The following is a 16,256-nucleotide window of genomic DNA, read 5'->3' as shown; positions in this document are numbered from 1 at the left end:
ATAGTGATTTCAAATTTTAGACTACTTAAAATCAAAGAAATAATTTAGAGAGACTACAATTAAAGCAAGAACTAAAATTTTATAAAAACAATTTTATAGGAGCAAGATCAAAACTAATTCAATTTATGGGTTCTAAAGTATATTTAATTTTTTTAATTGTAGACAAATTTTTAAATGTCTATAATTTCTTTTTGAATTAAATATTCTTATAACTAGCTCCAATAAAAATTTCCCAGTATGTGAATTTATCCAAATACCTTTTCAAAAGTTGCTTTGAATTTGTTTAATTTATATTTATATAAAAAATATTTATTATGAGATTTTATAAAGGGGTAATGATTTTGAAAATAAAAATTGATGCGAAATATACTTTTAAACTCATGTTATGTGATTATTGATATCTTCGTTTGACTTTAGCAATCTCTCAACTTTTAATTTTTCTATTTTAATTTCTTTTATTTAGTATTTCTTGAATGTTCATAGTTTTGTTGATCAATTTGTAAGTTAGTGCGTGGGAAAATTTTAGAGATTCAGAAACTTTCAGGCTTAGGTTGAATAATTGAGTAAATATAATTAATGTGAATACTCTTTGAACATAAATATTTGTTTTGGACTACCCCTCATCCTAAGTACGACATCCAACATTTATTTTTTTAAAATATTTAAGTACACAAAAAATATTGACTGATATTTTAATTCTTAAAACCAATAAAAAATATTTTAATAAAATTGAAAAATTAACTTACAAAAGTGGTTATTATTTTTTCAAATCTTGAATTTTATTTTTCAACTCAAGTTATATTCACAAGTTCCCTCAGGAAAAGAGAAACAATTTTTGTGAAAAATAAAGATAAAAAAATAACTCTTCAATTTCCAGAAGATATTTTTAAGAGTTGCATGTTTAATAATGAATCTTATCCATTGAGAGTTCACTAATATGATTCCTTTCCCCTAACAAATATAACTAAAATGGAATTAGTAGACAAACTAAACTAAAATTAAAAACAATAGTAAAAAGAAACTGTGAATCATGGCCAAAAACTAAAAAATGTCTTTATTAATATAAACTAATTTTCTGCATAAGTACTGGTGTGTTGGGGGCAAAAATTCATAATAGTCAAGGATCAACAGATACGAAATGAACAAAAGGGGGGCACGTCTTTTTCGTTTCCCTCTTGGAGATGTCCATTCCTTCACATATAATAAACTACTGATGCCCAAAATAATAATTAATAAATCACTAGATTAGCATAAACTACGTCGTTTTCTGCTGTGCTGAGCCAAAAAATCTTGATGTTCCAGGAGAATCTGCAAAGCTGGTAACCAAGGAGGCAAGTCTTTCGTTTCCCTCTCACAGAGGTCCCTTCTTTCACATGCAACTTCAGTTTTACGCATACATTAGCCTCCTACATGCACCCTGCAAACAGGGCATGCTTCTCAATATTCACATCTTCTGCATTGGGAATTCACGTTGAATCAAAATGCTGCACACAGACATAGACGTCATGTAAGGAAATGTTGATCCACCATTGACAAGCAGAAGGAACAAACAGTAAAGAAAAAGAGGGAGAGCTAAAACTCCACACAAGAGAAGAAGTAATCTATAATCAAATAAAATCTTTTAATTTGAAACAGAAAGTTTTAATCTTCATTTGAAAACAAGATATATTTGATCAATCAACAACAGATTGGTCCAATCAGTTTAAGCACCCAAGAAAGAAATCAATCATGAGGTTGCTAGTTGCTACAGAACCCTTCAACAACCGAATTGCCCATCACAGACAACTTCAACACACACTGGCCCTTGCCTAGGCAAGGTTCTTAAAATTTTGAGAAATGCAGATGTATAATCCCAGCATCAAGCTGAATTAAGAAAAATATGGATGCCAGTTGGTGCACTTACTAATAGGTTGTCTAAGCCAGTCAAATTTAATTATACGTAGGCTCTAACTAGCCGAGAAGGTAACGAGGCAATACAAAATTCACAATTTGACGATATTAAGTACCCAACTTTTACAAAAGTTTCACAAAATTTGAAGGTGAATGCAACAAATGGAATATGTTAAATCAGTATTGAAACTATAAAAAATATGAATTATAAAATCTAGTATACAGTGTGCACAGATGTGACTTGACTTGGTTACTTCTGCCATTCCAACATTACACAAGTGCTCTTAAATACATGCAGGCACACAATTATGTTTTGCAGTTTTACCTGTAACTTTGATCCTTTCTCATTGCCATAGCCAATGATCAATAACGTTTGACTGTAATCATACCATATGGCAACATAATACTAAAGCATAAACCTCTCAAATTTGCTTACATCCATTCAATGGAAGATACAGAAAATGTAAAATCTTAGTGGTTAAAATTGAAAATGGAGATGCCATAAGTGGGGATGTAACCATAGGAAACCAGTTAAGATTTGCAAAACTCAACACTGATAAAATGCATGCAGCCAGGATTAATTTTTACGGGGCAAGATAAACAATCAAGATTAAGAACACTAAGGAAAACTTCAAATATACATAAATTAATTAGTAAGCATAAACTAGTTGCTCCATAAATGTCTCATTATATTAGCTACAAAAGCACAGATCCAACAGTTATACACAGCCAAAGCCTTGGTTGATAAAATGAAGTAGAAAAACATTCTATACACAATACTGACTTTGTAAATGCTTACTTGGTTCACTAAAATTCTTCACATGCAAGCAGAAAAGTCCTTTGGTGGTTCAATCCAGATGTTCTCAAAAGGATCTTGTTCTCCCCAGTCATGACACTGTTTACGGGGATAGTATCTATAGTCATCAAGAGAGAATGATATGCAACGCTTCCCATAGAAACGAACTTTAGAGAAGTAGACATTGTTCCTCATTACTCCAATGAGGTCGGTCCTGGAATGAGAAGACAAAAAACTAGCAAAAAGAGTTACTCCATCTAGAGTTCTCATCTCTTCCCATTTCATTAATGTCTGATCTAACTTGAAAATAATGGGGTTCTCACTACAGCATGTATAGATTACTAATATATCTCCTCCGTGCTCTGTCATAAATTTCCCCTTCCACCAGTTTTTGGCGAAAAAATTCTCTGGGCATTTAGGTGGAGGTACTGCTAGAACACTCCAAATACATTCAACCGGGTCAAACACACCAAGCCAACCTGTGAGGCTCAAACAATAAAATAACCCATTACAAAACACAAGCTTATTCCAAATGCTACTGACAAAGGGCAAGCGATTTGGGTGATTAATAGTGGTCCATTCTGTCGCCCCAGGATAACAAGTGCTAATAGCCACAATAGTAGGACTAACATGCTTAACAGTAAACAGAACACAGTCAGGTGATGTCGGAGCACAAGAGAAGGCAACAATCTGGTATGTCATCTCAAATCTTGGCAGTTTTATCAGCTCCCGAGTAAAGGGATTAAAGAAGAACACACGGTGAGTTCGGGGCCGGTATAGCAATAACCAACCATCTTTTGTATAACAAACTCTGGATCCATTCAACTCTGGCAACTCAAGGGTGTAGGTCTTGCGCTGCACAGGATCATAGAATTCATAACAGTCACCAAATTTTGGAAAATACATAAGCCATGGTGATTGGCTTACTACACGGACATCACTAGCAACAGAATGCCATCTCTTGCATACAGAAGAAGCACGGATATTATCAGCAAGGATCAATCGGGACAAGATTAGTTCTAAGAGTTCAGCAGGGAGATCAGCCCAGGATTGGAGCTCCAGGTGTTCACTTTTCACCTCATCAACTGATCTTCTATTGTCCGTGATTGTGTCGCTTAGCCTGAATAATTAGGATTAGCAAAAGCATGCGGAATAAAAGTGAAACAAAATCCAACAAAAAACCTTATGATGCAACAAGAAGGAATAAAGAACCGGGGTTTTGTAAGTAGAAAAAGTTTTCCATCCCAACAAAGATGTAAACCAATCCATATTCTAGAAGTTCAGGGAAATCTCAAACAAAGAACAGAAAAAAATTTTAAACAGAACAGCGGCATAAACATGCAACCAATTTGTATCTTTTTTCAAAACTTGTAATTGTCTTAGGTACAAAAATTTGGGGCTTATGTAACGGCAAGCATACAATATATCATACAGCTATATTAAAGATCTACAGGAGGAGCATTCCACAACCATCAACCCAGAAATGGTTATTCATAGGGCCAGTCATGGTGCACCAATTACAGCTCCAAGAGAAAGAACAAAATATCAATACTAAACTTCAGACACAGGCAATAAGTGTAGATGAAACAAGAAAATTCCATCAAATTGGAAATAAGAAAACATACAAGTAGCAACTGTCACTTAAAAGTCAGCACGATAGCATTCTAGATAACTGAGAATCAGACACAGCTTACAGATAACCTACAGGCTACTATCTCAGCAATTCGAATTAGGTCAACCCATTCTTCACCTCAATCGCCTAAACCAAATACTGATCCGATCCACAAACCCTAACAAACATTCCCTATTACAAACCAAGTAAATTAGGGCGAAACAACTTTATTTTTCTTCTTTGCGAAATTCAAACTCAATAGTTAAAAAGGAACTAAAGAAAAACCGACACATCCTGCAAATCCGTACTGATCCGGCATTGAAACCGTGTGGAAATGCTTCATGTCCCCATAAACTATGCAAATTAATAAAATAATAACAATAATAATAACAATGATAGAGAGATATACAGAGATGCAAAGTTCAATTTGGGACTAAGGATGAACAGAACTTACAATTTCAACTTCCTCTTTCTCTTCCCCGACATTTTCCGAAGACAATTGGCAACCGAAGTTGCGTTCTGGAGAGAGAGAGAGAAAGAGAGGATTTCGCGTTCCAGAGAGAGAGAAAGAAAGGATGAAGTTGCTTGCTACACTTCACAACTGCACAAAAAAGGTTAAGACCACATGAACAACACGTGTGAGTGACTCACACAGTTATACAAATAATACCCTGTGAACACTTCCACAGCCACCGCTACACACACCAATCATCACGTGATTGATATTGACGTGTCAGACATCGGTGGGTACCTCTTCCACGCTTCTGATTACATTGTGAGATTTTGTTCACTCTGGTCAAACTCAAATCTATTCACCCCTTTTCTTTTTACTACCCCACTCTTTCTCTTCTTTCTACAATTTTCTTACACTCAAATTATCACATATAATATTTTATCTATAAATTATATTGCACATTTTACTCAATTGTAAATATTATTATATTTCTGGTTTGAACACATATTTGTTTCCTTGTGATTTAATGACGAAATTAAACAGTTGAAGAAATGTAACTCCAAACTATAGTAAATTGTCAACTATATCTTTCATGTAACGCTATTATACGTTGATGGATTATTTTTAAATTTTTCAATTTTGTTTGACGAGGAAAAAATGTTTTTAACTGGCTACCTAGTGATTTTGTTACTTTTCTAGCTAAATTTATATGGGAAGTCTTGAAAATTATAGTAGTTACGTTATTTTGTAAGGTTTAAGTATTTTTCATGTCTTATCTCAGAAAATATTTTCTGGAGTATTATATTATGTAAAAACAAATTACATAATGCGGCCATAACTATTGTATTATTTTTTTTATTAAAAGATTGATAGTTATTTTATGACCATAATCCTGAGAGTACACAGTAAATCTTTAAATGAAGAATGAGGAGATAATAAATGAAAGGAGACGTATTTATAAGGGTATTAGCACATGGCGCGGTAGGTGATGCCAATACTCCACTCTCCAATTGCATCTTTATAACCGTACCCATTAGGGTTTGGTTTGCCTCGACCCAGCCTCTCTCCCGCAATAACATCAATAAGTTAATGTTGAAGTAAGAGCAAAGAAGGGTTCGTAATTTTAGGAGTAGTAAAACGGGTTAGTATGAGTTTTGTTTTGTTAAAATTGGGTCGAGTCAAGTTAATCTATCACAAAAACCATGTTAGATATTTTAGCTTGTTTTCTTATAGGGCGATTGATAGGTTGACCTATTATTTTTCAATTTTTTTTTTCTAATTATAAAATTTGCTTCAATATATTTATAAATAAATATTTAAAGTATATCTAGTCATATAAATATTTTTTAAACTTTTAATTGATTAATTATTATTGTTAATTGGATAAATTAAAATAATTATTATATTTACGTGTTAAAATATTTGATTATAATTAATAATTGAAACTTAATTTCTAAATATTAACGATTTAAATTATAATAATATTGTATATTTACATATTTAAAAAAATTTAATATGGTTTAATTATTTTATAATTTTAAAAAATAAAGTTAAATGAAAATAAAAGCAAAACACGCTAATGGAACAAGTATGAGTTGATCCGCCTTTGACTCTCAATTTAATGGGTTAGAATGACTGAACTAAATAGGTCATGACAAAACAAACTAATGGATTGAAAATTTTAACCAAATGGACTCATTTTGATGGATTAGCCACAACCTATTTTGGAGCTCCTATGTAATATATATATATATATATATATATATATATATATATATATATATATATATATATATATATATATATATATAACACAAAAACAAAATAATTAATTATAAAGAAAAATAGAATAAACGTACACAATAAATAAATAAATAAATAAATAATGAAGACTTAAATGAAAATAAAAATGTTAGGATTTTGGTATCAAAAAATTTGTTTAGTATATTAAAAATGTACATGTACATCAAAAAGTTTGAAAATAATCTTGAAAACCTATAGGATTAATTATAAATTATGTGAAGTTTAAGGTTTTTTACGTGCACAAAAATAATACATACTAAGATGTCCATAGTGGAATGTGCACATTTATGGTTGTGCCTTATTTATCAACTTCAAAAGCAATATTTTAGATAATTCTAATTTAATTATACATTATATAAAATAAATAGTTTAATATGATTTTTAGTACTAAAATTTAATGTAAAATTATAATTTATCCTTATCTAAAATTTTTAAAATTTTTTAATAAGTTTTAGTCCTCAAACTTTAAAAATATTAGATATAATTTTTTTAATTCAATTATGTTATATTTGTTTGACGTTTCAAACGTATTTTATGTTAACATTTGACTTGTTTATATTTGTTCAAACATTCTCATTTTAATATCAACTTAAAAATGTGTTAAAAATATATTTAACAGGTAAAAAAAAATATTAACGTAACTTAATTAAAATATTATATTCTTTCGTTTTAAAATTTAAAACTAAATTATATCAAAGTTTTTGCATATAATGAATACATAATCATTACGCATGAAGTGCCATACATACATGTCAATTACATTACGGACCTTTTGTATCCTTTTATTTAGATATATACTATTACTATTATATAAAAGGATTTATTCATTTTATGTTAACTCTTAATTGAACAAAATAATTTTTATTTATTAAATAAATAAAATAAATTTTATTATTTTAAAACAATTAAATAACTTATCTTTAAAAAAGATAATTAGTTTTTCAATATTATATATATATATATATATATATATATATATATATATATATATATTAGTATTTAACTTTCAATTAATTTGATTGGTTATAAGTTCATAAGTGAGATTAGATAAATATTTATTTGATTGATATACTTTTAAGGATATAATTACTCTACTACGTTATTTTAAAAATATCAACAATGTGGATTAATCTTTGTCTTCACCATACTTATGGTCTCATCACCAAGTAACTCTTATCACCACCATTAATTCCTCAAAATCTAGTTTAATTTTACAGTTGAATATATTTTTAATTTTTAAATTTTTACGTAAAATTAATATTTGTTTTTATATCAAATTTTAATATAATTTAGTATCTAAATTTTAAAAGTGAATTCATATGATTTTTTTTAACCCAAAAGTAATATGTTTTTTACATGTTAAATATGTTCACTTAAACTCGAGTTAAACATTTTAAATAGTATAAATAACTTAAATAAAATAATAATAATAATAATAAATTTTAATTTTATGTTAAAATTAAACAATCAAAAATATATTTAACTCTTATAAGTCGGCAAATTTGAAAACATTAACGTGGTAAGAACCATAGTATCTGCATCCTTTTCAACGTAATTGCAAGAGAAAAGTAGATGTTACTTGAAAAATCATTTCATGATCGATAAGAAAAGAAAAATAGTTTGGGAAAAGTAAAAAATGGTTCATGTCATATATGGAAAAAAATATGCATACTGGATCCAATTTCAGGGATTGAAAACAGTGCCCATTGTGTAAATTGAAGAAAGGGTGTGTAATATATAGGTTTTGTTTAATAAAATAAAAATGGGAGTGTAATAGAAATATTGGGAGTGCAAATAGCATTTTCCTTGTTACTTTCCTACGTATTTTGGGCTCAAGATTGAGAATCACTGCGCAGTCGTGGGTTACAGAGGAAGGCGAGGCCCAAAACTTATCCAACATGTTATTATATCATAGGAGAATAATATTTTCACACTTTAATTTACTTTATACTCATTTAACACTACTTCTCATTAACTTTCATTCTCTAAAAAAAAATAAAATACAAAAGTTAACTTTGTTAATAACATTTGAATCCTATAAAAATTGTCCAATAATGAAAAAACTTTTATCGGTATATCATATTTTCTTTGAACTCTTGTAGCTCTGTCTTCATATGCTTCTTAAGCCTACCTAATGTTTTAACAAACTTTGAAATTACACCTATCTTTGTACTATATGATAATTTATATAATATAAATGATATACTATTTGTTGACTACTTTAATAAAATGTATGGATGGTCTAGAAGATACATTTGGGAGGAACTTGGAGTATTTAAATATTTCCTGCAAACTTTGTCTCTATCTGAGTTGGAAGATATTATTGAAAACAAAGAAAAAAAAATATTATAAATATATAATTATAAAATAAAAGAAAGAGCCAGGTATTAATTAAGGTAGAGAAGAGATGAGTCACAGAATTGAAAGAAGAAGGAAAAGGACAGCACAGCAACGTTTGAGCACTTTGAGGAAAGGTGTCTGTCTCAGTCTTTGGATTGGTGACATGACACTACATCATCTGTAAGCTGTTAAAACCTCAAAACTATCCCACACCGTCAAGTTCCAAGTTCCAACCAAACCTAATCAAAGAAAAAAAAAAGAGCCATTTTTTCAAACCTGCTTTACATTTTTAAACCCGTTTCATTCATCTTTGGAATTATATAAGTTTTTAAATCAGTTTAGTTAATCTATTTTACTTTAAAATTTGAATTTACTAATGTATAGAATAGTCACAAATTTATATTAATTTTTTATTAATCTGTTACTAATTTGTTATGGTTCCTTATTTTTTAGTTAAATTGTATTTTACGCATAAACATGATAATTATTAAAAATATAAATTATAAGTCATATCTTTTAATTTTTCTCATATTTTTGTTTTCTTCAGCTTGTAACTGACTTTTAGATGTCATGAAAAATAAAGGAAAATAATTTTCTAACTACTAAATTTTAACATTTTAAAAAAATATAAGATAAGATGTCATCTTCTAAATAATTTTTGAATATTGAAAATAAATAAAAAATAAAAAACTATTTAAAAGATAACATCTAAAATTATAAAAAAAAATTATAAAAATTTAGTAATAAAAAATCATTTTTCAAAAATAAATCGATTGATGTTCACAAAAGAAACATATTTTAATATATTTCCATCACAATTTCAATACACTAATTAATATAAATATTTTTACATCATCAGATCATTGAAAAATCATTTTAATATGCTTTTCCAAAGAATAGGTCATTCAAGGAAGGATAGTGAAATGATAGAACACTAATAAGTCATTTATTGGTCTTCTTCTATTTTAACTTCAAACTAACCAATAATAAGATATAAATCTAATATATAATTAATATATAATGACATTTTTCTGTCAAAAATCTTAATATAATTAATTAATGAGATTTTGTTTAATTTTTTTTGTGTAAACATTTTTAATAAATAAAATTAATTAAAATGATTTAAATTAATATTATATTATATTATAAAAATAAATATACTTTATCAAATTTTGGTACATTTCAGCTTTTAAATTTTAAAAATTAATAAATATAATCATTTTAATTTAATTACATTATTTTTTTTATATATCAAACGTTTTCGATTAACACTAAAATGATAACGTTGTAAATAAATAATATGAAATGTGACTGACACGTTAAAAAACTTTAAAATAAATAAGATACAAAAATTACACTCGTTTACTTTTAAAATTTGATGAACAAAGTTTATAAAAAATTATTTTAAAATATATTAACCTTATTATAAATAAATATGTTTAAAAAAGTTGACCTCATATTGATTTTTGATATATTTAAATAATTTTCTTTCCGATTTCATATTCATTTAAATTTATAAGTATTTTCTAAGACATCTTTACCCCTGTTACCTTTTTCAACCAACGACACTCTTTAATATGATTAAATTATTACAAGGAGAGCTTCAAGTACTTTAGTGATGCACGTCAATATAATGGATAATTGTATATAACCATATCTTCTTTGCAATATTATATTAAAAATTTGGTGGAATTAACATAATAATATAAGACTTGGTTCACCTCATTATTCACCAAATCCATAAGTTAATGCTCCTTTGGTTCAGCGTTTGAGACTAAGAGCAGAGACAGAATTGATTTCACAAAACAAAAAAAATCTTTTTTCTTGTTATAATAAATTACAACATATATCATTCATAATTGGGCCCTCAAAAGGACCAAGTTACGCTTCCTTTTAATTATTTTTGCGTACAAAATTTAATATTAAAGTATGATTGTTTGGTTGGTTTACCATTATTGCTAACATAAATTGGATAGAACTGATTTTGAAAAAAAAAATCAAACCAATTTATATCTAAATGTTTATTTTCATTAAACTGCAACGACTAAGTTTTCAATAACGAAACAGAAGAGTTTTAAGAAAAATAAGTTTAAAAATCGTCTACGCTTTATACGTTAAAAAATAACTAGATGTTAATGTAGTTAATGTGTTAAACTTATTTAATAAAGTAATTTATTACAAGAACTTTTTAAAATATAATTCCTTGTAAAACAGTCATTCAAGGTTGTTTAACCATTTAAAATTTTAATTTTCAATCTGATTTTTCTCCATAAATATATGTAATGTTGGACAATTATCCTCTTTATTATATTTCATTTAATAATCTTATACAATAAAGCCATTTTTCGCAATTTTTATCTAATAAAAATTACTAATTTTACACATCATATTGTCTCAACGTCATCCCATAATAACTCAATTGAGTCAATTACATTCCATCAAATAATTTCGTTTAAACACAATAATTCAAAAACAACTTAGAATAGTGAAAATGAAAGATAAGTTATTAAGATACCTTATTCAATCTATTTTTATCCTTGGCCATACTTGATAATGAGACGTTGATTTCATTATGTTCAAGGTCTCAAAATTAAAGGACCCTTAAAATGATAACATGCATTACAAATATACCGTATTATTAAATGTAAATGTAAAACTTTTACTTAAATAAATAATTTAGACATATTACAATTAAGAAACATGTTTTTCAGTGACGTATAATTAAATGTTTATAATCTTATTTCGATGACATTATACACAGACCTTTATAAAAAAAGAATAAATGTATGCCATTACTCACATAAATATAGATAAAAATTTGTAGAATGATGATTTTATTTATTATTTAGTTTAAGAAAATATTCAAATTAACATACATTGAAAAATCAAAAAGAGTTACTTTCTTTTTGATATTATCAATCTAGGATCGCTTTCTGAAAATTACGGATAGGGAATAAGTGGTGTTTGGTATGCATGACTTCATTTTGAAGTCGTCAATATTATTGGAGACTTTAATTTTAAAAACACTGAAATTGTATTTAGCATTGACTATTTCAACATTAAGAAGTCTCCAATGGTTTTGGCAACTTCAAAATGAAGTCGCGCAAACTAAACATGACTTATTCCATATATGTAATCTTTTAAAAAATGAACCCAAATTGATAATATAAAAAAGAAATTGACCCTTTTGATAAATTAACCGAAAATCAAGTTTGCTCGAAGTTGTTTGGAGTCTTAATCTGACTAGGTTTAAGCTAAACGATCCTATATCAAATATGAAAAAAATAAAATAAAGATAAAATGAACCCATTATAAAGACTCATTGCTAGTTTCCTATCGGAATCGAAATAAGAAAAACAATTAGAAGAAAATACTAATTCATATCACATACGAAATCTAGGTGCATGCAATAATCCCACTAGTGATTTTGGTTAAATTTTTTATTTAATACTTATCCAATGATATACAAACATATTGATTCTGTATTGTTTGGTTTAAATTAGAATGAGTTGGTAGCATGTATGATAATAAAAATAATGGTGGATGGGAGAGAGAAACAAATATTTGTATGACATAAAAATAAAACCCTAACGTAACGTGTTCTCTCAGGTGCGTACATATCCATGTGAACATGTTGATATTGTAAACATAGCTCAATGAATTGAAGAAATAAAAATTTGAATGAGAATTAATACCTAAGTTTCATATATATTTTGGAATGAAAGGAAAGAAGCAAGAATAGAAGAGAATAGAAGGTGGAACTTTATGGAACTAAAAACAAAGAAAGAGTTATAGGGTTAAGTTACAACATATATAACCCACTTTTTTAAAACAACCAAATTGAAAACCAAGGGCGTAGACTCTGACTAACTATGCGTTGCGTTCAGTTTCGCCATTGCTTTCGTATACTTTTGACCACCTCAAAAAAGATGCTTTTCTTCCTCATCCTCGTCTTTTTCTTCATTTTTTATTTCTCACATGCAATCTTCAATATAAATACAAATACCTTACTTGCTAATGAAAAAAATATTAAACTTACTCATTTCATTTTAAAAGTATTTTTCTTAAATTGATATCGAAAATAAAATCTATATCATTGGAATATAAAAAATGGCATGAAGCTATTTAAGTATAATAAGTGATATAAATTTTGATTCCACTATATTACGTTCACTAGTGTCTGTTACCTATAATATATGTGATTCATACCGTAAAGAAAATGAAAGCTCAATTAAGCAACGATGTTTTGAAGATGATATCATCAAATATATATTTGAATTTATTGATAATGAGCTTTTAATTACTACTTATATTTAAGTCTAGAAAGAGTGTCATACTGACACACTTCTATCTAAACACAGTAAGATCATTGTAGTTAATAGAACCTTCTCAAAATATCTAGTGTATTCTAGTACATACTAATTTTGAAGGAGTGTGATTTGTGTTCAAATATTTTAAACTCAAAATCAAACTTTGACATTAAACTATACATATAAACAAATTATAATTCAACGCACCTTCTAAAAAATTTAACACGAAACTAATCACTATATTTAATATTCAAACATGGAGCAGTAAATGCAACAACACAGATCAATAGTTTATCCATGAGGTTGGATAAAATGCAATAAAAAGATGATTTAAAATGGTTTTTATGATTGAAATGAAGAGTTGTGGCATTAGGGAAATTCAAAACCAAACAAAAACAACCTCTGCAGTAATATCGTGACTAGGCACGTTGAAACGCTCTCCCTCCAAATTATATATACTCATTTTCTCTCTCCTTTACACAACCACATCACACAAAGTCACAACACAACTCATACAATCCTCAACAAGTTCCTTAACTCCTTCGCACTACCTGCGTCTCTGTTTTTCTCCCTCTCAGTAAACATTTCAGTTCGGGCATCACAAATGCTACAGGTGGAAACACTGGTTTCAGCGTGCGCCGGCGGATCCAGCGATCGGAAAATCGCGTGCGAGACTCTCGCCGGCGACCACACCACGGATCCACCGGAGCCCCACCCGGATTCGCCGCCGGAGTCCTTCTGGCTCTCCAGGGACGAGGAATACGACTGGTGGGACCGCAACGCCGTCTACGAGCGCAAGGAATCGACCAAGGCCAATTCAAATTCCACCAACCTCAACCTCAACATCAACCCTGGCACGAGCTCTAACAACAACTCCCAGCGCTTCTCTCTCAGTTTGAAGTCCAAGGCTTCCACCATCATTGGCTTGCCTAAGCCTCAGAAAACCTCCTTCGTCGACGCCAAGAACCGCCGCAACCACAAACCTGGCAACACCAGGTTGTTCCCGAAACGCAGCGTTTCCGTCGGAAAGTCGGAGTCCGGGTTCGTGGAACCGTCATCGCCGAAAGTCTCGTGCATGGGAAGAGTCAGATCCAAGCGCGATCGAAATCGCAAGCTGGTATGTCCCCGAAAGGATTCCCAGGGTACGCATACAAAAGAGAAACCAAACAGAAACGGAAAGAAACACGGTTTCTTCGAGAGCTTTCGCGCGATTTTCCGGTCCGGTCGAAAGGAAAAGCCGGACCGGAAACCCGATGATGCTAATGTCGTGACGAAGAGCGCTGCGGTTAATTTGAAAGCGCGAGACAGCACGTCGAGCGTGAACGACGCGTCGTTCGAGGACTCAGTCACGATGTCGCGGAACAGCGTGTCGGAGAGCGAACCGCCCGGTTTGGGTGGCATGATGCGGTTCGCGTCTGGGAGGAGGTCTGAGTCGTGGGGAGTAGGTGATTCCGAAGGCCACGTGCCGCGATAGGATTGGTCGGAGCAAACCATTCGGCGAGGGCAACCACGAAGTGGGGCCCTCTGCCCTCGGATGTAAGCAATTGATGAAAAAAATGTTATAAAAATCTGGTCTTTTTGTGCGGGACCCAGGCGTGTGAAGAGTGCTTCACGGGGTGACGTGGCGCGTGGAAAAAATTTTCAGTTGTTAGTTCTACTGTTTGGTTTTTGTATGGTTGAATGCATTTACTGGGTTGGTTGGTGTTTTTCACTCTATTTTTGTAGTCACAAAGTTCTGTAAATACCCACGAGTCATGAGTGGTTTTGTTTGTTTGAATTGGGAAGATGATGTATATTTTCAATAATTGTATGAATCGTGGAACGGTGCATGCGTGGAGGGTTCCTCTCCCCTTTGCGATTAAACAAAATTATTAAGCATGGGTGTTGCTTTACTGTTCTCAATCCCATGTAGTTGAGGAAGACTACACGCCACATAATGCAGAGTCTTACATCAATTATTGAATTCAATGATCGTCCATGGAGGAGGATATTTGAAGGTTTGAATCTTTACCCCTCCCTTTCTAAGAATGGAAGAAAACCATTTTTAAATACGTTTATTTTTTATTTAATTCATAAAGTATCATGATTCTAGAATTTGGGTTTGAAATCAAAATGCGTGAAAAGGGATCGCATCGCATGGGACCGAAAAAAGATGAGAGTTGAAGGTGAAATGTTATCTGAGCATGATGAAGTGATAGGTTAATGTTTATGGTAGAACGAGCGTGTTAGAAGGTGGAACTGGAGTTGAAATTTGGAAACATTGATTCTCACATGATGGTGAGGCACTACCAAAGCTCTCTATTAAATGGCTCAAATGTCAAACCCCATCACACATGATTCGATTCAATTCAACGCTTTTCCACCCAAACTTCTCATTCAATCATGCTTGCTAGCTGTAGCTGCCCTAATTTTCTCCATTGCACCTTAAAACAAACTTCATTGTTTTTTATTTGTTTAGGTTAGACTCTGAAGGTTTTGACTAAGAACCTTGAAGAAGACCACAAGGTTGAAAAACCTTCCCTTCGCACACGCAATCCTTCAAAGGGATATAACTTTAGACGCCGTTGTTGAAACTATTGCATATAAATCAACAGTGAGATCCAGAAAACCAAGCGTAACATTACATTAACAGGACCGAAAGCGAAAACGTTGGAGACTAGATTATGTTCTGTAATGCGTGTAGACGCGGTTCATATCAGAGCGTGACTTTCGTCTTCTACAATAAATATCTTAAATGTCTACGCCAATTAAACTGGTAGTAGTCGGTGCTGTAACAATTTATTATGTCCACAAATAATAAGTCTCGATTTTAAATGACTTTACCAGAGTTAGACTCAAAGCTCTCTCTCTTTATGCATAATTGGTCCAATTCAGACTCATAATTTTGGAAATATGAGTTTAATGTTTCGCATTTGGATTGACCTCTTCTCTGTTTGTTCAATCAACCTACTCTTTGTGTGGACTATGAGGAGTGGTGCTGTCCAACAAAATCTAGACGGGGTGCAGGAAGAAATTTGATGGGTGCAGGTAATAATACCCAAAATCTATTTC

The 16,256-nt window shown here is 30.5% G+C and overlaps 2 protein-coding genes across 2 annotated transcripts; one reads left to right on the top strand and one right to left on the bottom strand.

Moving 5' to 3' along the window:
• Nucleotides 1-1,031: 1,031 nt before the first annotated feature.
• On the bottom strand, nucleotides 1,032-4,918 carry LOC114185491 (F-box/kelch-repeat protein At1g57790-like). The gene is made up of 3 exons (XM_028073238.2): nucleotides 4,753-4,918; nucleotides 2,690-3,806; nucleotides 1,032-1,484 (listed from the first exon to the last, which is right to left on the bottom strand). Exons 1-2 carry the CDS (start codon nucleotides 4,782-4,784, stop codon nucleotides 2,708-2,710), a joined length of 1,131 nt encoding a protein of 376 aa, XP_027929039.1. The 5' UTR covers nucleotides 4,785-4,918; the 3' UTR covers nucleotides 1,032-1,484; nucleotides 2,690-2,707.
• An 8,703-nt stretch (nucleotides 4,919-13,621) lies between these two features.
• LOC114163936 (uncharacterized) lies at nucleotides 13,622-15,073 on the top strand. Its single transcript, XM_028048334.2, has one exon. The coding sequence runs from the start codon at nucleotides 13,810-13,812 to the stop codon at nucleotides 14,677-14,679; it is 870 nt and encodes a 289-aa protein (XP_027904135.2). The 5' UTR covers nucleotides 13,622-13,809; the 3' UTR covers nucleotides 14,680-15,073.
• Nucleotides 15,074-16,256: the final 1,183 nt, after the last annotated feature.

The sequence above is a fragment of the Vigna unguiculata genome, chromosome 1 (genome assembly GCF_037176805.1).
Source record: "Vigna unguiculata cultivar grain cowpea cultivar isolate G323 ecotype 2 chromosome 1, ASM3717680v1, whole genome shotgun sequence".
Lineage (NCBI taxonomy): Eukaryota > Viridiplantae > Streptophyta > Magnoliopsida > Fabales > Fabaceae > Vigna > Vigna unguiculata.
Note: the sequence above shows the minus strand (reverse complement) of the source record. Positions and strands in the feature narration are given on the sequence as shown.